The 23,018-nt window shown below is 46.3% G+C and overlaps 1 protein-coding gene across 4 annotated transcripts in view; it reads right to left on the reverse strand.

Annotated features, from left to right (window-relative positions):
- The window catches only part of PLPPR2 (phospholipid phosphatase related 2), a 48,202-nt gene that overhangs the window by 8,306 nt on the left and 16,878 nt on the right, over nucleotides 1–23,018 (reverse strand). For all 4 annotated transcript variants that reach the window (XM_083593748.1, XM_083593745.1, XM_083593746.1 and 1 more), the window contains 5 exons: nucleotides 21,223–21,411; nucleotides 11,775–11,895; nucleotides 9,555–9,811; nucleotides 6,519–6,695; nucleotides 1,950–2,090 (listed from right to left, as the gene is read on the reverse strand). In XM_083593748.1, coding sequence (XP_083449874.1) covers nucleotides 1,950–2,090; nucleotides 6,519–6,695; nucleotides 9,555–9,811; nucleotides 11,775–11,895; nucleotides 21,223–21,411 — 885 coding nt within the window. The remainder of the gene's footprint in view (nucleotides 1–1,949; nucleotides 2,091–6,518; nucleotides 6,696–9,554; nucleotides 9,812–11,774; nucleotides 11,896–21,222; nucleotides 21,412–23,018) is intronic.

Consider the following 23,018-nt stretch of genomic DNA (forward strand, 5'->3'; position numbering starts at 1 on the left):
AAGGGATGGATTCTGGCAATATTAAAAGGAAATACGTGGCATGATCTACAGAGAGAGAGAATTTGATGAGGTGGGTGGGGGGAAAGTTACACAAGCACACACCCCTGACACACACACCCCACCAAGTCTACATACTTGGATAGAGAATTGGAGACCCAAATCCTTATCGAGATAAAAAGGAGTGGGAAAAAGGTGTTTTAGAATGGAGGGGAAAGCTCAATGCTATGCATATAGATTATTAGTGAGTGAAAGCTCTGGTGCAGAAAATAACGAAGAAAGAGAACAGTTGTAAGTGTAAAAGAGGCCAAAAGAATAGTTGGGGTGTGTCACATTCACGTGTAAAGGTTGGCAATCTAAACAGATTTTGTGAATAACTGAAAGCTCGGGTGTACACCAATGAATGTTTATAGTCACCTTGGTTTGGCTGTTGGCATTCATTGGTACATTTCTAAAACTGGGGAAACACATACTCTACTGTCAGACAATCATGAAATTCATTTGTGATGGTGGGTACTCATGTGTGAATGATGATATTCACCAGGTTTCAGATATCCCTGTAAGAAGGGCAATTCTCGGAAACCATGTCAAAGCGGCTGCCCAGTTGCCCAGTTGTTCAAGGCAACAGCCAGTCAGTCCTCCCTTTGACCACTTATGAAGTGGAGCAAAAAGATGAGAGAGTGGCTGCAGGACAGCTTAGGTACCATGTGATGGGCAGCCAGACATGTCCCATCACACAAAAGAGGTTGCTTTATGTGAACTTGTTCTATAGCTCTGCCCTCCCATCTTCCTCAACCCCTGCCCCCTTCCCTCTGCACAAATTCATCTGCTCTCCAGTCTTCAACACTCACTTTGGAGCCTTTTGCTAAGCTGCTCCCTACATCTGAGACAACCTGTTTTTCCTCTTTGCCTTCCCTCTTAAAACTCATTTCTTCCACCCAAACATTTCCTGGATTACCATAACCTCCTTTCTTGCTTCCTGATTACTCCCTCCAGCTATCATCTCTCATTTTTCACTAGACACATTCTGTCTTCTCCCAGTTTTGTCCTTTCCATCACACCAAGATTATATGGGCCTCTAAGCAACAGAGACTTTTGAATTCTCCTTGTTTGGTCTATTAAGGTACATCCCACTTTCATGGTGGAACTCAGGTAGTCATACATGGAATTCCACATAGAATATCTCTTCTAAATTACTGCATTGAGCCCAGAACTTCATGTTGAGGACAACACAAGGCACCAGGAATGAAATGTATGATTGTGGGAAGCTACTTATGGACTATCTGAAGCTAACACAACAGAGCATTTCCTAACTCACTCCTTCCAGTGCTCAAACTTTTAAATTGCCACTTTCCATCCCTCAGTGTCACCCCCTCCTCACTCTACTTAAACCCTTTGCATTCTTTAAAATCACCACTTTCACCTTCTCTTTTTCCTTTATTCCAACCTATGCTGCTGTTTAAAAAGTGACATTTTACAACCTGCTTTTGCTGCCCTTTCCCACCCTAACTTCATGCAAACTCAAGGTTGTGATGAGATATTATCCAAGTAGGACTGAGTGATGATAGCCTTACATGTATATCGGAAGACATATCTATTTATCTATCAGTCGGACCCAGCACTCCAAGCCACTGGCTCTAGCATCTAAACTGGAGGAATTTCCCACAATGCCCTGACATAGTGTTCCTCTGGGATGCTGTATGGGATTTAAGTGGTGGCTAAAGCCAGTTGATCAGAGAGCTCTAGTTGCTCCCCACTCCTGCTCCCACTGTGCCATGTAGGCCTGTCACAGCCCATTGACTGAGGAGGGAGCCCAACGGAGGGCCACATTTTTCCCACAGCCCACCCCCAAACCTGGAGCCAACTGTGTGTCCGTGCATAAGCCGTAGAGATGTTTCAGGATGTCCTAGAGCAGGAGATAGGCAAGGGTTGCTGGGTGGGATGCCACTTACCTGAGCCACACTCAACTTTTCAAGGGAACTATCCACACAGGGCAAGCCCATGACAGGGACACTGGGCAAGCTGCTTTCAGTTGGGGTTGTTTTCTTGGCCATAGGTGGGCTGCTCTGGAAATTGTTGACCACGCAAGTCACCTGCCAGCAAAAGAAGGTAGGAGCATAAAAACCCTCTTCGCCTGATCCCGAACAATACAGTGAAAGAAAAGACTCTTGAGAGTCCCATGGACTGCAAGAAGATCAAACCTATCCATTCTTAAGGAAATCAGCCCTGAGTGCTCACTGGCAGGACAGATCGTGAAGCTGAGGCTCCAATACTTTGGCCGCCTCATGAGAAGAGAAGACTCTCAAAGCTACAAACATGAGTCTGACCAAACTGCGGGAGGCAGTGGAAGACAGGAGTGCCTGGTGTGCTCTGGTCCATGGGGTCACGAAGAGTCGGACACTAGTAAACGACTAAACAACAACATCAACAACAACTAAACTTTCTGCCCAATTTTAGTTCTTCTACTTTAGTTCTTCACTTTCTGCTCATGCTAGCCTTCCTTGACTCCATGCACATGGCTATAGGCCAAGCTCCCCAAGTCCTTTCCTTTACTTTTTTTCCTTTTTGTGTATATTTTTTATTAAATTTTCTGTTTTACACTTTAGAAAATGCCTTTAAACAACCTTAAAACATCAATGACTTCCCCTCTTCTCTTTCCATGGTTCATTTTGCATAACATAAATCCCTGCATATTTTACATAAACTAAACCATTCAGTATTCCATTATTACATCCATCAAACCTTGTTTGCATTGTTGAATTTATCTTAATGCTGCCCATGTTTTTGAGTGTACACAATCCCCCCCCATATATGCAATAAACATCTTCAAATCTTCTTTAAATGTACGTTCTTATTGTTCTCTTATTCTATATGTTAGGTCCACAAGCTGTGCATATTCCATCAGTTTAAGCTGCCATTCTTCTTTGGTTGGGACATCGCTCGTTTTCCATTTTTCGGCTAACAAAACACGGGCCACAGTGGCGGCATACATAAATAACCTTTTTTGACACCTGGGAATATCCGGCTGAATTATCCTCAACAAAAAGGACTCTGGAAAAGTACTTATAAACATTTTCTTCAATTCATTATGAATTATTACCCAATACTCTTTTACCCTTTTACCGGTCCACCACATATGGCACTTTCTGCTAATGCTAGCCTTCCTTGACTCCGTGCCAACGGCTATTGGCCAAGCTCCTTGACTCCTTTCCATATATGGGGAAAGCCCTGCTGGGTCAGACCAAAGGGGGCCCAAGCAGTCACACATTATTTTCCCACAATGGGGAAAGAGTACCTAACCACACAATGAGCCACACAATTTGTTTGGGGCTGCAGGACTCAGTTCTATGTGCACTACAGTACCTAGGGAAGGTATGAGTATCATCGGGCCTCCTGAGTTTCTTGGACTACAATTCCAATAACCCCCTGCTGTGTCATGTTAAGTTGTTCCTGGTGTTTCTTGAGGTCCCTTACAGCAGTTAATTTGAGGTCCCCTGCAGCAATACCACCACCTGCTGGCATTTAAACAAACACACTTCCGTGCTCATAAATGAACTCAAATGAAACCCTGGTAAGGTCCTGTTAAAAGGCACCACCAAACCTGATCAGATTCAGATATTCTTGGAGGACACTGGTTTTCTGGATCCATATCAACCGAGGGTTAGGTGTGCTTTTGTCACTACCTTGTGTTGCCCTGTGCTAGGAAGGAGACAGTAGAAATGTGATCCTCTTGGTTCTTCTAGCGAGTTTTTCTCAACCTGTGGGTCCCCAGATGTTGTTGAACTACAACTCCCATCACCCCTAGCTAGCAAGGCCAGAGCTCAGGGATGATGGGAGTGTAGTCCAACAACATCTGGGGACCCACAGGTTGAGAACCGCTCTAACCATTTTTGGCATCATCTACCATGGTACGCTTCTGGGATGGCTGACCTAGTTAGGGGTTGTGGCTCCACAGGGTTCAATCTCATCCCCTATGCTATTTAATATCTACAGTACATTAAACTGCCAAGTGGGGCATTCTGGAGTGCATTATCAACTTTTCGGATGGACACACAAACACGTTTCTCCTTTTCATCTCCTCTGGGTGTGGATGTGCTGGGCGTAGCAATGGACTGGATGAGAGCAACAAAATTAGGCTAAATCCAAACAAGACAGAGGTGCTGTTTGAGGATGGCTTCTTGGTCCAGAGAAGTGGTACTCAGCCAGTTCTGGAGGTGGTTGTACTCTTCCTGAAGGAGACTGGGAACATTCCTACATCCATTGTTACCACTGAAGGCACAGACGTTCCCTGTGGTGTGGACTGCTGGTGGCACAACTGTGACCCTGTCTTGGATGGAGATAGCCTAGCATTAGTGACCTATGTTCTGGTAACCTCCCTCTAGATTAATGCAGGAGGTTGCCATTGAAGTTGGCAAACAGATAGAAGCATTAGCAGAATTATTGTAATAACCTGCAGTTTCATAAGAGTATATATTTAAAGTAGATAATTAAATGAGCAAATTAAATGAATTTGGATATGCAGAATATATTTTTTAAAACCGCAGAAAGAGGGGGAAGGAAGTCAAATTTTGAAATGTTAAATTGATTGTGAAACTAATGAAATGTATAAACTTGAAAAGTATAATTAAAACAAAAATACATCAAAAACTGAAATGTTAAAATGATTGTAAAATTATTGAAATGTATAAAATTGGAAATTACAACAAACAAACAAGAGTGGCGTCAAGAGACAGGACTTTTTTGGTGATGGCACCCTTTCTATAGAACATTTTCCCCAGGGAAGATCACCTGGTGCCTTCTGTGCCATCTTTTTGGTGCCAAGCAAAGCTATGCCCCACCCCACGAGTTTGTTCATTTTTCTGTAGTCCTTGGCAATTTTGTCAGCTTTAACATTGGTAGGATTTTTAGGGCTTTAGAATTAACATCTCACCCCTGCTGTTGGTTTGTAACATTATTTACGGAGGCTGTTATTTTGGAGAGGCAAGCTTTTTACACGTAGTTTTGTACAATGCTTGCCAATGTTTCCATGTAATTGCATTTCCTACTTTGTATGTTGTACGGCACCTAGAGGCTTCGGTGTAGGTGAAGTACTAATCTGATAATAATACTAATAATCTGGTGAGGAGGCTCCTGTAACTGCTGTGCAGACACTTATTAAATTAGGCTTCTTAAGTCTTCCAAAGCAACTACTCTATTCCCAGCTTAAGAATAGAAAGCGAAATACTGGTGGACAACAAAAGAGGTTTAAAGACGCTCTCAAAGCAAATCTGAAAAAATATAGTATAAGCACTGATAACTGGGAAACACTGGCCTGCGAGTGCTCCAATTGGAGAACAGCTTTTACCAAAGGTGTCATGGGCATTGAAGACACTCGAACTCAGGATGAAAGGGAAAAACGTGCTAAGAGGAAGGCATGCTTGGCAAACCCTCACCGTGATCAACTCCCACCAGGAAACCTATGCCCCACTGTGGAAGGAATTGTGGATCCAGAATTGGCCTCCACAGTCACTTATGGACTCATTGTTAAAACCGTGTTTATGGAAGACAATCTTCTTACCTCTCTCACCCTGACCTAGCCACTATGATCCACGTGATGGTCACCTGCAGACTTGATTATTGTAACTCACTCTATGTGGGCTGCCCTTGAAACTCCAGCGGGTGCAGAATGCCGCGACAAGACTCCTTACGGGGTCCTCACTGCGGGATCACATTCACCCGGTGCTATACCAGCTGCACTGGCTCCCGGTGGAGTTTAAGGTGCTGGTTTTAACCTTTAAAGCCCTATACAGCCTAGGACCCTCATACCTACAGGACCGCCTCTCCTGGTATGTCCCACAGAGGACCTTACGGTCTTCAAATAAAAACACCTTGGAGATCCCAGGCCACAGGGAGGTTAGGCTGGCCTCAACCAGAGCCAGGGCTTTTTCAACCGTGGCCCTGATCTGGTGGAATGCTCTGTCACAAGAGACTAGGGCCCTGCAGGACTTGACATCTTTCCGCAGGACCTGCAAGACAGAGCTGTTCCACCAGGCCTTTGGCCAAGGCACAATCTGACCCCCTCTCTCCTTCTGTAATCCTCATAGAACTCTAGCCCAATGGTTGCCATTAATTTGACTCTGAATTGAATTGATTTTAGAATGTATTTCAATTAACTGATTGTGATTTTATGTAAACTGTGTTACTTTTACTGTTGTTAGCTGCTCTAAGCCCGGCTTCGGCTGGGGAGGGCAGGATATAAATAAAATTTTATTATTAGTATTAATCGCCAAAGAGAAAAGAATGAAGAGAACAGAACATTAGTCTACTGCTCACGAAGTCCCCCCTTCTCCCCTTGAAGGTCCACATGGCACAACTCCTGAGTATCTAGCCCATCTCCCTGCATCTCAAGGTCTTGCACCAGATAACATCCTGCATCTGCAGGTGGGGCAGCCCGAGCTCTCACTTCCCCATGTCCTATGCGGAAGCCCCGCCTCCCCCTGTCTGCCTTCAGTCTTGCCCACGACAGACACACCATCACTTACCAGGAAGGCAGCAATGGCCCCACCGGTGAGGAACCCCGCCAGCACATCGGACCAGTGGTTCCGATACTCCGCAACGCGAACCACACCCACCAGGAAAGCAGGGCACAAGAGAGCCAGGCACAGGGAGGGCTTGGCCAGGCGAGAGCCCTTCAGCCGGAAGACCAGGGTCACGTACATCTGCAGGGGGAGGGAGGAGCAACAGAGGGTCACAGTCGGAGGCTGGCAGTGGGGGCAGTTGCTTAGTCTTCCTTGGAGGGCATTAGGAACGCATAACAGAGCAGTGGGAATTGCAGGATGCACAGCTATTATGTTGTGGTCTTTTAAAAATGTAAATAAAGAAGGCGGGTTTACAATTCTTATTGCGAATATTCTGTATTGTGGAGCTTCCAGAGAGGTAGCAGTCAACTGCAGAGTCCTGAATCATTCCCCGCCCTCCCCCCGCGACTTCCCACTGAAATGGGCCTTACAGCAACCAGCAGTTTCCTACATTCCTGTAGCTGCCGCCACCACATTTCCTCAAGACCTGTGACCAGGTGCATCAGCTAGTGGGGGCCAAGATACTTTGCCCCTCCCGAAGTTCTTAAGGAGGGAGCCAGGCCCCCATGTTACATCAGCGCTTCGCACTACGTGGCGTGTGCGAAATCAGCACATTGCATGACGTGTTGTGTGACATCAGACTGGATCCCTCAATAGTGGGGGCAAGTCAGCATCCCTGCCCCTGACCACTGTGCCTCCTCCCTAATTCTCTCTCTCTCTCTCTCTCTCTCTCTCTCTCTCTCTCTCTCACACACACACACACACACACACACCCAATGGAAAGCTCAGTACACACAGCACTGCTTTAACCCCAATTGAAACAGTGTGCCCCATATCGGTTCTCCTGTGGGAAGGCTCCTTTTCTTCATTCTTGGGGGGGGGGCTGACCAGCCCACATATCTGGGGTCAGGAAAGGTTCTCTGCCAAGTCGGTTTGGCCAGCGGTGCCTCTGTGCATGTGTGTCTTTCTTCCTGCAAGACTCAGCTGCTTTGTTCTCTAGAGCTGGTTTGTTCAGCTTATTAATCATGTTAATAATGAAAATCTTAATAATGAAAATCTTAATAAAAATAAATCTTAATAATGTAAATCTTAATCATGAAACCAGCGAGTGCACAAAGCTAATAAATAAGCAAGCACCTTTCGGCAGTGCTGCATGGTCTGAATTGCACTGTGTTTTATATGCAGGAAGAAGCCTAATGGGGAAGCTGCCTCTGCAGTCCAGGATGGAGGCTGCTCATCTTTTGGTCTCTTCCAGTTCTTTGATATGATGAATTTCTCTCTTGTTCGCGGCTGACATCCACTGCTTGCCCCAAGACATTTTGCTGCCCAAGGCAGAGCCCATGTATCTTCTCTCTCTCCATCTCTCTCCCTCTTACACACACAAACAAACACAGGCAAACACATTGAAAAGTCTTGTTCGATATGCAGATATTAAGGGCTCATCCACACTTCTGCTTGTCCCTTGCCTAGAAAGCACAGGTCTGGGCGGTTTTCTGGTCCGAGCAATTTTGCCTCTGCTCTGTCGCTTTCCTGGAAATCCTCTCTGTGGAACAAGCAGCATTCTGCAGGAAACCAATTGCCATTGGTTCCAATTCAGCAGTGGAGCAAATGGAAGTTTGGATGAGCCTTTATGTCTTTCCACCCCATAGCAGATTCCTGCCACCACCTCAGCTAAAGTCTTTCTTGCTGATCCTGGGCGTCCCCCAGATGTTGTTGGAGAGGCAAAGGGAAATTATTTAGGAACATAGAAACAAACTCGTCGGCCTGATCAGGCCAGTGACCCATCTAGTCCAGTGTCCTGTTCTCACAGTGGCCAACCAGATACGTCTTGTGGGGAACCAGCGGGGGGAACATGAGCACAAAAGCCCTCTTCCCTCCAGTGGTTTCCAGCTACAAGAAGAAGAAGAAGAGTTTGGATTTGATATCCTGCCTTTCACTCCCTTTAAGGAGTCTCAAAGCGGCTAACAATCTCCTTTCCCTTCCTCCCCCACAACAAACACTCTGTGAGGTGAGTGGGGCTGAGAGACTTCAAAGAAGTGCGACTGGCCCAAGGTCACCCAGCAGCTGCATGTGGAGGAGCGGAGACGCGAATCCGGTTCCCCAGATTACGAGACTACCGCTCTTAACCACTGCACCACACTGGCTCTCAGCATGGTTGCCTCCAACTGCGGAGGTAGACCATTCAATCTTCTCCATCTGGAAAGAGGGTAGGTTCTCTGCTCAGATCAGGCAACACTTTGTGACACTGCTGAGCCACCAAACTCATTTCTTTTCTGAGCCTTGATAGCAAAAGGCCCACTTTCCTCCCCTCTTTTTTCCTTCATGCCCATCAGAAGGCACCCCAGCCCTCCTAAGGAACCCACTTTGGGGTGGAGCAAGCAAAACCCAGAGCTGGCTGGCATGCCTTGCGATCGTAGGTCAGGGATTCCCCCTGGCTGCCATACATCCAGATTTCCCCAGACATTATCAGGATTTCGAAGGCAGAAATGATGTTTGGGAGGGAATTTCCGAAAGGTGACGCTTTGTCCTGGATTTTAGGCAAGTCAATCGAATGTGTTTTGGGGGGGAGGCGTTTTTGTTATTAAAAATAACAACAACTCTACAGCTTTTGGGTTTTCCTAAAAAAAAACCACCTCAACAATTTTGGGGTCTTCCTAACTTTCAGGGTGTCTTGGTTTTTCCTTTTCGAAATATCGCAACCCTAGATCTCCCAAATTTGAATCTCCAGCTGTTTTGGGACTACAACTCCCATCATCCCTAGCTAGCAGGAGCAGTGGCCAGGGATGATGGGAATTGTAGTCCAAAACCAGTTGGAGACCCAAGCTTGGGAAAACTTGGTGTAGGTGGCCTCTGAAAGGTCGGGCCCAGCAGTCACCTCCACCACATCCAACATGTCATTGTGGGAAGAGATTGGCGCTTTCTTCGTACCCCTGCCACTTCAGCTCCCTCCTCACTTCGACACCCATTTCCCTGGCCCCGCCACCCACCAGAGCCTCGTACCACAGTATAGGCTACCGCGTAGGCACTGAGAGCAGCATCCTTGGAGGGGAAGGCCTTGCGGGCGGCGGTGACCAGGGCGGGGTTGCCTGTGCAGGCGGCCTTGTCTGTGACGTAGATGGTGCCTGGGGGTGCCTGGCAGCCGAGGGCAGTGTAGTTGGGTCGACACACCGACAGGAAGTGCGGAGTCTGGTTGCCAGTCACTACCTGGCCAGCGTTGGCAAAGATAGTGGTAGTGAAGAGGCCAAAGGAATAAATGCCTGTGGGGAAGGAAAGGGGAAGAAATGGGCTGAAAGGAAGGAGATGAGCAGCTGGAGGTGGCGAAGCTGGGGTTTGTAAAAGATATATCGTCCAAAACTGGTTTGAAGTCCATATCGTGATATCGGTTTCATAATTTTTCGCCTGGCAGCAGTGCCGGATTTACGTATAAGCTAAACAAGCTGTAGCTTAGGGAGGGCCCCACTCTCTTGGGGCCCCCCAAAAAAACAAAAAGAAAAAAACTGGATGTACATTTCCAAAATATAAGATAAAAAACAAATAAATTAAAATCTACATGCAGCATTAGTGTTTTGTGTTGTCTAGGCTCCTATGATGTAAGTCATGGGCCCCGCCTGCTAGCCTGCTCCCTCAAATATCACTGGTTTGCTCATTTCTATATATAGGGTGCCTACATTCTGCTATTTATAATTATTAGTAATTTGCACCATATATTTACACCTATTATTATTTCATGTTATAGCAAGTTTATAGAGACTAGATTATAAGTCTTTGTAAATTGTGTTTCTAAAGGAACTTTTGTTATTGCCAAATGCCAATGTGTTTGCATTATTAAGTTTGTTATGAATAAAAAATCATTTTAAGTTAGAGCTTAACAATTATTTCACTATTAATATACTTCTTAATTGAATTTCAGTTCAACAATTACTTTGATAAAATACATATTTTGTTATATGCAAATGGCTTTAGATACCTATTAGGTCCATAGATTACCATATAGCATATATTCAACACATGCAAAAACAGTGACAATTTGTTGTTGACAAAGGACAGCTGGACATATAAAGGGCCCCATTACCTTCAGTAGCTTAGGGCCTCATCAAACCTAAATCCGGCCCTGCCTGGCAGTATATCGTGAATTATCATGTATGTGTGCGCTATACAAAAATCACAACGTGGGCAAAACCATGAAGCCAGCCAATGGGTCTCTCGATTCCTGCATCTCTCATTAACTCTGCTGGCTCAGCGCTCCCCTGCCTCAAGCAAGGGACAGCGAATCACAAGAGCAAAATTCACGATGCAGGAAAAACTGTGAGGCTAGCCAATGCCTCTACATAGCTCCCTCCTTATTTCAGACACCATGATAAATCTGTATATTGCGATGTTTAGCTGGCCATATACTGCGATGTTGAAAACAAGATATCGCCCAGTCCTAGTGTGCATTATGTGTGGAACATAGTGAGCTTTGCATCTGCAGAACGTCTGCTTTGCAGAGAACTGTGGCAAGTGCAAAAAAAAGGTGCTAGTGAAGCTAAAGCTGCTACAACTTTGGGGCCATCCACAGTTTCATTTGTCCCATGATTTCATGTCGCAGGTCCAAGAGAAATATTTTTTTTTGTACCACTGCTTTCCCCACAAAACCTTGTCATTTACTGTCAAATTTGAACAAACGTCAATCGAGTTTTCTGTTCCAATTCAGCATTAAACAGCTCCTTTTCCTGGGGAAAGGAGTGGGACAAAAAAAACAAAACACCTCTCAGATCTGTGATTTGAAAACACTTGAAATCATGGGCTGAACAGAAGTGCTGATAGGCCTTTTGCTTCAGTGTTTATGTTAATTGATGACTGGGAAACTGGGCCTCTCTTAGAAACTGCTGGCATATTGCCAGATAACTTGCTTATTTGTGTCTCTCTCTGGGACCAGAGAGAGAACAGTCCTTAGGTAAGAACCTAAAGAAAACTGGACTGCATTGCTAGTTGTTTAAGAGCAATGAGCTGATTTGTATTTTAGTCAGTTAACTTTTTTCGTAACCAGTTAAAAGATGGTTTGCAGTAAAACTTTGGAACTCTATTTTTCTCAGCTTGGAGAGCTTATTGATCCATACTCTGCACAAGGTCCGGATCAGGGAATTCTGCTCACATAACTCTTAAACAGGTGGAGCTGAAAGTGAGGAGGAAATCTTGGGAGTGACCTTGAGGCAAGAAAACAAGGCATCTTTCACTTACCCAGAAAACGGATGATGCGCCGTAGAAGGGGGTTGAAATAGCAACACTCTCCTGAGATGATTGTCTTCTCCTCGCGTCTCTCAGGCTGGAGGAAGAAGGCAGCCAGTTCTCCAACAAGAATCTGACACAGGATGGGTAAGAGAGAGAGAGAAGATAAGCTTTGGCCAAGTCAAGCCCAGTTCATTAACCACTGAAGTGAGAAAGAATCTGTTTCTTTGAAAGTGCTTCTGACACAGGGATTTTACACCACTTGTGGGTCCAACACACTTATTTAGCAAGACAGGGCCTCACTCTTTATCGGGGTATCCATTTCTGAGACCATATATGGCTGAAACAAATATATGGGCACTTGCTGCAGAAAAAGATGTGACTACCTAATTCTGCTCTTTGACTCTGGTCCCCAGCCGAGTCCAATTTAAGTCTGCTCCTGTCTGCAGATAAGGGACGCGGGTTGCGCTGTGGGTTAAACCACAGAGCCTAGGACTTGTCGATCAGAAGGTCAGCAGTTCGAATCCCCGAGACGGGGTGAGCTCCCGTTGGTGGTCCCTGCTCCTGCCAACTTAGCAGTTCGAAAGCATGTCAAAGTGCAAGTAGATAAATAGGTACCGCTCCAGCGGGAAGGTAAACGGAGTTTCCGTGCGCTGCTCTGGTTTGCCAGAAGCAGCTTAGTCATGCTGGCCATGTGACCTGGAAGCTGTACGCCGGCTCCCTCAGCCAATAAAGCAAGATGAGCGCTGCAACCCCAGAGTCAGTCATGACGGGACCTAATGGTCAGGGGTCCCTTTACCTTTACCTTTACCTGTCTACAGAGATACTGTTATTGCTATTGTTATTGGCCTTTATTGGCATAAGTTTAAGCAATAAAATCATACAATGTCATACAAATGCATTAATAATCCAAAACAGACACAATATATAAAAGACTAGATAGTCGCAAATTGAGTAAATCAGGCAACTTTAGATTTAGCTTTAAAAATCTTAGCTAAATACCCCGAAACAATCTTGGTAGTTTCAGGAGTATCATCCCTCAATAAATATTGGATTACAGACTCTTTGTAAATTGATATTTTAGGATGTAAGGAAAGCACAAGGAGATCTCTGCCACGGGTGTCGAGACGAGGGCAGTCCAAAATTATGTGATGTATCTGGTGTTTTCTTGTTACAGGAGCAGAATCTGTTCTGGAAGGGGATTTTTGGAAACCTTACGAGCAAAACAGATGAGGGGTGTTATGTACTGAAGTTCTCACCCTGGGCCAGCAGGGGGATACTGTAGATAGTTTTCACTCAGGTCCATGTATGCAAATAAGGAATTGAAAGAGACGTTCAGTGATTGGATAGTTACAGAAAGTTGTTACTGTTGTGTTGTAGTGGAGCTCTATATAAGCAGGCTGGCTGAACCCTTCAGTTCAGTTCTGTTCTGGCCTGTGAATAAACAAGAGCTGTCTGAAGAATCGCTGTGTCATCTGATATGTTCACCCACAACTTAACAAGGGGAATGCATTTAGACGAGCTAGCATAAAAGCTCTGCGATGCAATATCTAGATTATAAAAGTAATTAGGCATTACTCCATGGTAGGGCTGCAATCCCAGGTAAGCAGATGAACATACAAAAGGCTGGGAGAGGTAGAGTTTTGGGATTTCATGGTCTAGCAGTCTCTGCTTGATGAGAGACAAGATTTGTGACTCATCCGATAGAGGAAGGGAATCTATTGCAATCCCTATTTGCCTGAGTTTGAGGGTAATATCAGAAAACCATGTAAAATTATGTGTATCTCCGCTACTAATCCTGACATTTGTTATTTAGGATTTCTCCAGACATTCTTTTTTAATCTTCAGTTACGCTCATGGTGGTATCGGAATAGTTATATGTGATCCTGCTTTCCATACTGTAAAGTGACTATGAGAGGGTCTATTATCTCATTTCAAAAATGAAAATTTAAATAAAGTAAACTGAATTGAATAATAATAAATCCACATTTCCTCCCCCCCCCCTTTTAAATAAAATACAGTCGTACCTTGATTCATGAACGCCTTGCGAGTTGAACGTTTTGGCTCCCAAACGCGGAAGTGAGTGTTCCGGTTTGTGAACGTTCTTTGGAACCCGAACGTCTGATGCAGCTTCCGATTGGCTGCAGGAGCTTCCTGCAGCCAATCAGAAGCCACGCCTTGGTTCCCAAATGTTTTGGAAGTCGAACAGACTTCCGAAATAAATTCTGTTTGACTTCCGAGGTACCACTGTATATGAAATGTAGCCACTGCACATATATATAACCTCAAATAAATTACCCACCCACCCAACTAAAGAATAGTTCTTTTGGAAAAACCGGAGGTGTCCTTTAGCTTCTCTTAGTTCTGTTTGTTTAAGCTTTTTACATTTCTGGCAGTATTGTGTGTATATACATTAATTATGCACAGGCGTTTATTTATTTTTATTTCCATGCATTAAATTTGTATACCTCCCTTTATCTGAAGATCTCAGGGCGGTTCACAGCATAAAAATACAAAAAATCCCAAATTTCAGCATAGACTTTCATGGACCACAGACTACTTTGGGGGTGCGGGGACCTGCTCATCTTTTCTCCACATTTCACATGTTGGTATGCCAAAAGGTGTGGCTTAAATGTTGTGGGAAACCCAGGGTATACAGTCACACAATGTACCAGCCAAGAGGACTATTTTGGGGGGTGAGCAGGAATATTTAATCTTTCTTTCAGACATCTCTGAACAGTCTGTGTGGCAAAGAGTTCTTTGCAACAGCCTATGGCCCACTCACCCATCTGCAGGGTTTTAGCCCAAGAAGAGACACAATCTCACTTAATATTTCACTTCGCCAGTCATTTAGTAGGGAGTTACAGTGGTACCTGGGCTTACGAACTTAATCCGTTCCGGAAGTCTGTTCTTAAACCAAAACCATTCTTAAACCGAGGCGCACTTTCCCTATCTATATCACTTCCCCACTAGATGGTACCGTGGTTGTGGGGTGGGCAGCAGCACTGAGATGCCCTATGGATTGGACCATCAGAGGGAGCTGGGCCTGTGAGGAGAGACATGCCCCATCTCCCCAACCCCAAGGGAGCAGAAGGTGCCATAAAGAGAAGCAGACGGACTGCAGCAGCAGAGAAGCCACAGATGCAGGCGTAGAAATGGCTGGAGGGGTGTCAAATCACAGCTGCTGCCTTCCCTATTCTTTCCCTCTTCCTGGGATGAAAGCGGGGGAGAAACAGCATCCACGGGAGGGAAAGGGTAAAATTATTTCAAGAAAAAAATAGAAAATATATATACTCCCGCCCTCTAGAAGCAGGTCTGGCTCCCTCGTTACTGAGATTTAGGCATAGTTTGCAGGTGCAATCCAAGCTTTTGGGATTGAGTAGGGTCTTCACCATTGGGATGCAGGTGGCACTGTGGGTTAAACCACAGAGCCAAGGACTTGCTGATCAGAAGGTCGGCGGTTCAAATCCCCACGACGGGGTGAGCTCCTGTTGCTTAGTCCCTGCTCCTGCCAACCTAGCTGTTCGAAAGCACGTCAAAGTACAAGTAGATAAATAGGTACCACTCCAGCGGGAAGGTGAACGGCGTTTCCGTGCGCTGCTCTGGTTCGCCAGAAGCGGCTTAGTCATGCTGGCCACATGACCCGGAAGCTGTACGCCGGCTCCCTCGGCCAATAAAGCGAGATGAGCGCTGCAACCCCAGAGTCGGTCAAGACTGGACCTAATGGTCAGGGGTCCCTTTAACTTTACCTTTACCTAGGGTCTTCACCATGGTTATGTGTTTTTTCCCCATCAGTTGGGCTGAGGTGATGCTATGGTTTAAAGTCTAAGGCTTTTCTAATTGTGATAATTATTATTTAATTATCATTGTCTCCACTGTATATACTCGGAACTACACGTTGATGAAGCACAGCTCAAAAATGGGAGGGAAGGGCGAAGAAAATAAGTAAACAAATTAGATAGATATTTAAAAATAGGATTGGGGGTTCTTTATTTGTCTGCTTTTGCTGGCAAAATCTCGAGTCGCTGACACAAAAACTCTGCACATACAGTAAGCAAAAGCATGAAAGATCATTATCCCCTCTTCTTTTCTCCCACCCACTCCCCACTGTTTCTCTCCCCCCACATCTCACAAGGTCTATGACAGCAGAGTCTCATGCCGAAGGTAACAGACCTGTAGAAAGGACTCTATGAATTGAAAACAGAGACGTTAAATGTATCCTTGTTAATGATGAAAATCCTTCTATAAAAACAAATGATTGCAGAGCAACAGAAGGCTTGCAAAGGAATGGCCAAAGGCTGTGAATCACTTGGAGTGTCAGAGCTCCATTATGGATTTTTGGACATTTCCACAAGGTTTTTGGATACTATTTCACATTCTCCCAGGCAGGTTGAAGGTCAACAGAAATCATTGAGGGAGTCTATTTCCCCCAGGCCACTGACCGAAGGCGGAAAAAGGATTTGATCATCTGGAAGCATCTCCTAATGATAACAGCAGTATGTCGATGGAACGCGTTACCTTGAGGAAGTAGCACATTTTCCTTTTCTGGATTTTTCATTTCCACTTAGGAAAAGCCCTGACAGGAATCTGACAGTGCTGGGATGGAAGTCTAGATAGGGTTTGCCATACATCTGGATTTTTCAGTATATGGAATACTGTCGTCGGTAGCAGTGCTCAGGTGGAAATTAGGAAAAACATCTGGGAAAATCCGGACGTATGGCAGCCCATGTTGACAGTGCCGTTTCCCCATAAAAATAGCTCAAAAATGGCATTTTTAAAAGCGATGTTGCCAAAAAAAGCTTGACAACTTTTCTGTCTGGATTTTCACAGTTTGAAATATGGCAACCCTAGTCTAGCAGGGTTATCCATTCTTTTCCCATCTATTCTTAAGGAAATCAGCCCTGAGTGCTCACTTGAAGGACAGATCCTGAAGCTGAGGCTCCAATATTTTGGCCACATCATGAGAAGAGAAGACTCCCTGGAAAAGACCCTGGTGTTGGGAAAGATGGAGGGCACAAGGAGAAGGGGACGACAGAGGACGAGATGGTTGGACGGTGTTCTCGAAGCTACAAACATGAGTCTGACCAAACTGCTGGAGGCAGTGGAAGACAGAAGTGCCTGGCATGCTCTGGTCCATGGTGTCACGAAGAGTCGGACACGACTAAACGACTAAACAACAACAACACATCTAGCAGGACAAGCCTTAGCAGGAAGCAACAGTGGGAATCCAGTCCAGGCTTTCTAGAGCAGAACAATATACTAAAGGGCTTCCAGTCCACAAATGCTTTTGAACCCACATGGCAAGAATGCCTCATGACAGGGCCGGCCCACCCATGAGGCAAGGTGAGACAACCACCTGAGGCAGCAGGATCCACAGGGGCAGCAGATCTCAGTGTAGATCTTTATTCCCTCCTTGTTCTGATGTAGATCTTCATTCCCCTCTTATTCCCTGGCAGCATTAGGTGTCATTTTGGGGTTTACCTCCGGTGCCCAAATGTCTTGGGCTTTCCCTGACTAAAGATGACAACACCATTTGGTAGACTTTGGATAAAAATAGGATGGTGTGCAGAAACATCTCCTGAGTTGAACCTGTGTGCACTATCAGAGGCAGTATGCCTCTGAATACCAGTTGGTAGGAATTGCAGGTGCGGAGAGTGCTGTTGCACTGATATTCTGCTTGTGGGCATCCTAGCGACGCAGGTGGCGCTGTTCAAATCCCCACAACAGGGTGAGCTCCCGTTGCTCTGTCCCAGCTCCTGCCAACCTAGCAGTTTGAAAGCACGCCAGTGCAAGTAGATAAATAGGTACCACTGCGGCAGGAAGGTAAACAGCGTTTCTGTGCGCTCTGGCACTTGTTACGGTCCTCCGTGAACCAGAAGCGGTTTAGTCATGCTGGCCACATGACCCGGAAAGCTTTCTGTGGACAAGCGCCGGCTCCCTTGGCCTGAAAGAGAGATGAGCGCCACAACCCCATAGTCGCCTTTGACTGGACTTAATTGTCATGGGGTCCTTTACCTTTTCTTTTTACTGTGGACATCCTGTAGGCATCTGGTTGTCTACTGTGAAAACAGGATGCTGGACTAGATAGGCGCTGGATCTGATCCTTCAAGCTCTTCTTATGTCCTTACCCTGTTCTTTCGGTCACCCTTCAACAAACACCCAACACCCAAATGGGTCTGCATTTCCTGCAAGGACACCTGCCTCTATAGTAGTGGTTCTCAACCTGTGGGTCCCCAGATGTTGTTGGACTACAACTCCCATCATCCCTGAGCTGTGGCCTTGCTAGCTAGGGGTGATGGGAGTTGTAGTCCAACAACATCTGGGGACCCACAGGTTGAGAAAGGCTGCTCTATAGCATCCTGACCAGATAGCATCCCCCAGAGATCTGCCTGGGTGCAAGGCTTGAAGGATCTCCATTTGTCACCAAGCCCAATTCAAGGTTTTTGTTTGAGACTCTGCTACCTGTAGGAATGCCTTGTCCCAGACCAGACCATGACTTGAGATCAATTGGAGAAGCCCTATTAGTCGCTCCAGCATTAAGTGACATCTGGGGGCTAACTGATCAGAGGGATTTGTCAGCAACAGCACCCTGGTTGCAGAACAAGCTCCTTCCGGAGCTTAGCCTGTCATCAACACTGTATAGTTTTATGTCACAGCTGAAAACTGTGGGATGTGAAACACAAGAGCAGTCAAGCACAAGATCCCTAGAGTGGACATTAAAGGGGATGTCTGGACCAGCCAGTTGGAACTTCCTGTTTCTCCTGTCTGGGCCAGACTTCCTCTGCATGTGACTAGAGGTGGCCGTGACCTCACCTGCCCAGGTAACAAAAGAGCAGGACTGGTCAGCCATCTCTCTCTCTCTCTGATCACATTTGTCGAAGAAGCAACATCTGCTTAGCCTAAAATGCTCTCTTGGCTTGCAGCCAAGAGAGGACAAAGGAGCTGTCTCCTTATGGGATAGTTTCCAGGTGTATATTACTTTTCTAACTTAAGTCTGCCTTCTGGGATCCAATTGTGAACAGAATATGTGAGTAAACTCTTTGTATACTTTTATAGAAGACTGTGTTGTGTCTATCATTTAAAGGTAAAGGTACCCCTGCCCGCACGGGCCAGTCGTGTCCGACTCTAGGGTTGTGCGCTCATCTCACTTAAGAGGCCGGGAGCCAGCGCTGTCCGGAGACACTTCCGGGTCACGTGGCAAGCGTGACGAAGCTGCTCTGGCGAGCCAGCACCAGCGCAGCACACGGAAACGCCGTTTACCTTCCCGCTATAAAGCGGTACCTATTTATCTACTTGCACTTAGGGGTGCTTTCGAACTGCTAGGTGGGCAGGAGCTGGGACCGAAAGACGGGAGCTCACCCCGCCGCAGGGATTCGAACCGCCGACCATACGATCGGCAAGTCCTGGGCACTGAGGTTTTACCCACAGCGCCACCCGCATCTATCATTTATGAGGGACTAAATGGGGAATTACCAAAAGGAAAATGTATTTTAGAGGCTTTAGCGAGCCTGAGCAAATGCATCCACTGTGCAAGTTTAAAAAGGGGAATGTTACTCTGCTAAACTGTTAACACAAGTTGGAAAGCATATAATCAAACAATATATCCTCTCCTGCATCCCTGAACATTCCCACAAAAACTTGTCCTTTTTTAGACAAGCTTTTTAAGTTAGGGCATTATATTTTTTAATTAATAGGTGATTGGGAGGTTGTTACCCAAAAAACTGTGTTGTTGATTTAAATGTTGCGTCTGTACTTTGGGTATCCCACAGACACAAGTCTGAAAATAGATAAAATGATGGCAAGATGGTTGTTTTGAAAAAGCTGATTTAAGAATGGGTTGGTCGGGATATCATTAACCAGCGACCTTCTTGCAATGTGGGTCACTGTCCTTCCTCCAAGGGAACCGTTGTCCAGACACTGACAAGAGATGGCGTCTGAATTAAAGGAGGGCACTGGGATAGCGGCAGCGAGAATAGAGTCAGACATTCAGCTTGCATGTTTAACAGAACGGTAGGGTAATATTAACTCTAAATGTGTGCAATGAAGACAGTCCCAGGAGAGCTTGGCTCAGTCCTACTGTTTGCATATAGGACTGCAATTTCCCCTGCATATTAATTCATGATGCACTTAAGATGAGATCCAGTATGATGGACTGGCGAAAGGGTTTGACTGCAGGTGTAGGGAGAACTGGGTTCAAATACCTGCTCAGTGCTCTTAGGCCAATCCCTGTCTCCCACTCTCACCCACTTCACCAGGATGTTGTGATGATACATGGGAAGACGCATGCTGCCTTGAGCTCCTTACAGGAAGGGTGGGATTAAAATGTAACAATAGATCAGATTAATAAATTTGAGGTGGAGCATTGCAAATTCTCAACATACACAAGAGTAAGGATGGAAGGACGTTTCAGTTATGGTTCTCTCCATTTCTCATTTTTCCATAGTTCTGCGAATTTCTCCTAATTAACATATTTTATATGTAGTTTTGACACACGTTTGTGTCAAACATACAATGCTATTGTATGTTATTTTCAGCAATATCTTCATTTTTATTCACCCTTCCCCCTAATACATGCCTTTTTGTAAATATTGGTTGGTTAGAGAACTGCATTGCAAAGTTCAGAGACGTGTGAATTTCAAAGTATAGCTGTGTTTTGGTTTGCATATGGTTCTAGAAAATGTGGATTTTGTGGATTCAGCTTTAAATGAAATCCAAATTTAATTTCTCCTCTATCCCTATACGTGGGTGTCTTGCTCAGACTTTTTTGCGTGTAGCGGCAGTTCTTGAAGAATTCATACATTAGAAATTCCTATACAAAGTGGCCTGACAAGAACCTCCTGGATGAACGCAGAGCTTGAAATGTGTGCCTCCAAAGTTTGTGATGTAGTGTTCAGCTAATAAAATGTACCAAAATGCATAATTTAGGGTTGTGTGTGTGTGTGTGTGTGTTCTCAGAAAACGCATTCCAAAATACTATTTAAGTTCACATTTAAATATGCATTTTTGTAAGGACTTTTTTTCATAATTGCAGATTAATGCAGAAATGGGACAGTACTGACTTATGAATGAGCACAGGTCAAATTCATGCGCCCGAAATGGACGAATCTGGCCAACCTTGGTGGGTAGTCGCAGCACACCTACATCTCAAGCACATATATCTGCATGTGTGCATTAGGCACAGTTGATCTACAAGCCGGAATGGATATTGAATTCTAGTACAAAAGAAAATGACTGAACAATTCCACACCATTTTTCTGGAGGAGCTTCAAAGTTCTCTGCAAAGAAAGAGCTAGTGGCACCTTTGCTTCCTTTAGCCCCTTGACTTTGATATCTGAAACCACGCTCCCTGGTGATCTTACCCCCAGAGGGAACATGTGGCCCCAAATCTCACAACAGCAGCAGGGGGGTTGTCACCCCTTCCACACCCACCCACCCACCACGTGCTCTGCTGGGCTCTTACCGTTACGGTGGGCACAGCAGTGACGAGAGAGTAGACGAGGACGGGAGGTGCCCGGCTTGTGTCTTCGGGGCCAGGGTAGGGCTTTGCGTAGGCACTGTCGTAGCAGAAGAAGCCTTGGAGGTGGACCGGGAAAGTGTTCGTGTATTCAAAGTGGTACGCCAGCACCACAGTGCCCGCCATAATCACCAGCTGGAAGTAGAACATGGCACATCAGGCAGGGAAGCAGTGCTGAGGACTGAATGGGAGACGGAGGCAGCCAGGAGAGCCGGGTCCCTGGAGCCGCTGGAGCCTGGCAGCCCCCACCCCGCCCTCTGCCTGCTCCTCCGTGCAAGATTCCTCGTGTACTCCTTTTCACGCTTGGGTGCCTGCTGTAGCTGTGCATCACATCACGGCTGGCGGGAGAGGCACCAAGCCTGCCTGACTGAAAGTCAGGCAGACAGTTGCCTCCTTCTGATGCAACCCCTCCTTCTCCTGCCCCCCCCCCTCCTCCTGAGCACCCAATAACTCCCCGGGCTCCCTTCCATACCCTGGTGATTTACTGCTCGCAAGGGAGAGGGCTGGTGTCTGAGACCACATGTAGGTGACCACTGTCAGGTGTGCATGCAGGAGCCAGGCCCTGTGACCAATAGGACTCTGCAGGACTGGGGCCTTCCTAAGTTTGTTCCGAAGAGGCAAGGTGCAGCCTCACAGGTGAGGCCAATTGGTAACTCACAGCACCTGGTGGCAAGAGCTTGGAAGGGATATAAGGTCAGCATTTCCCTTTGGCTCTTTGCCACAGCAACATGCTCCCTGCCTTGCTGCGTTTGGCTTCTTGCTTCCTGATCCTTGAGCCTCAGCTTCTTGATCCTCAGATCTTTGACTTCTTGACTCCTTGCTTCTTGATCCTCAGACCCCTGACTTCATGCCTCCTTGCTTCCTGACCCTCAGACCCTTGGCTTCTTGACTCCCGGCTCTCTGACCCTCGGACCCCTGACTCCTGGTTTCTGGAGTGCCGTTCCTACTCCCACCCTGCCATCTTGCCCCCGGTCCTGACGTCCCCTGCCGGGACTTCGATCGCCTGTGAACCGGACCGTGGCAACTGCATTTTCAGGGGCTTGGGAGCGGAAGGGCAGAGCTCTCGTACACCTGCCTGTTTTGTTTCCCATCCCTGCCTGCCTGCCACGGCCAGACAACTTTTCAAACTGCACCCATGTGCGTGGCGCATGCGAAGGAGCTCTGTGCAAGGAAGGGGCAGCGGTGTCTCACTGCTTACACTGCCCCAGAGATGTACACCTCATTGCTGGTCTCCCTCTGATGGCTCCTCCAGATTGAGTGGGGAGGTCTGTGTCTGTTTGCCCCTCTTCAGACGTCCATACTCAACATCTCCCAGAGCTGCCCTGGCTCCATGGGGTGGGTGGGTGTGGAAAGAGAGGCCTTTGCAAAATTAGCAAGGAACCATACAGTTGTTGACTTGGAAGGGACCTCAAGGATTATCTAGGCCAAACCCCTGCAATATAAGAAACACTGCTAAAGAATCTTGGACAGATGGCCACACAGCATCTGCTTAAAAACCCCCAAGGAAGGAGAGTCCACCACTTTCCAAGGGAGTCCATGCCATGGTTGAATGGCTCTTACCGCCAGAAAATTCCTCCTGATGTTTAGTCAGAATCTCCTTTTTTGTGATGTGAATCCATTGGTTTGGGTCCCAACCTCTGGGGCAGCAGAGAACAATCTTGCTCCATCTTCCATAGAATAGTCCTTTAGATCAGGGGTAGGCAACCTAAGGCCCAGGGGCCGGATGTGGCCCAATTGCCTTC

This window comes from Podarcis filfolensis (assembly GCF_964270895.1).
Source record: "Podarcis filfolensis genome assembly, chromosome: 17".
Taxonomy (NCBI): Eukaryota; Metazoa; Chordata; class Lepidosauria; order Squamata; family Lacertidae; genus Podarcis; species Podarcis filfolensis.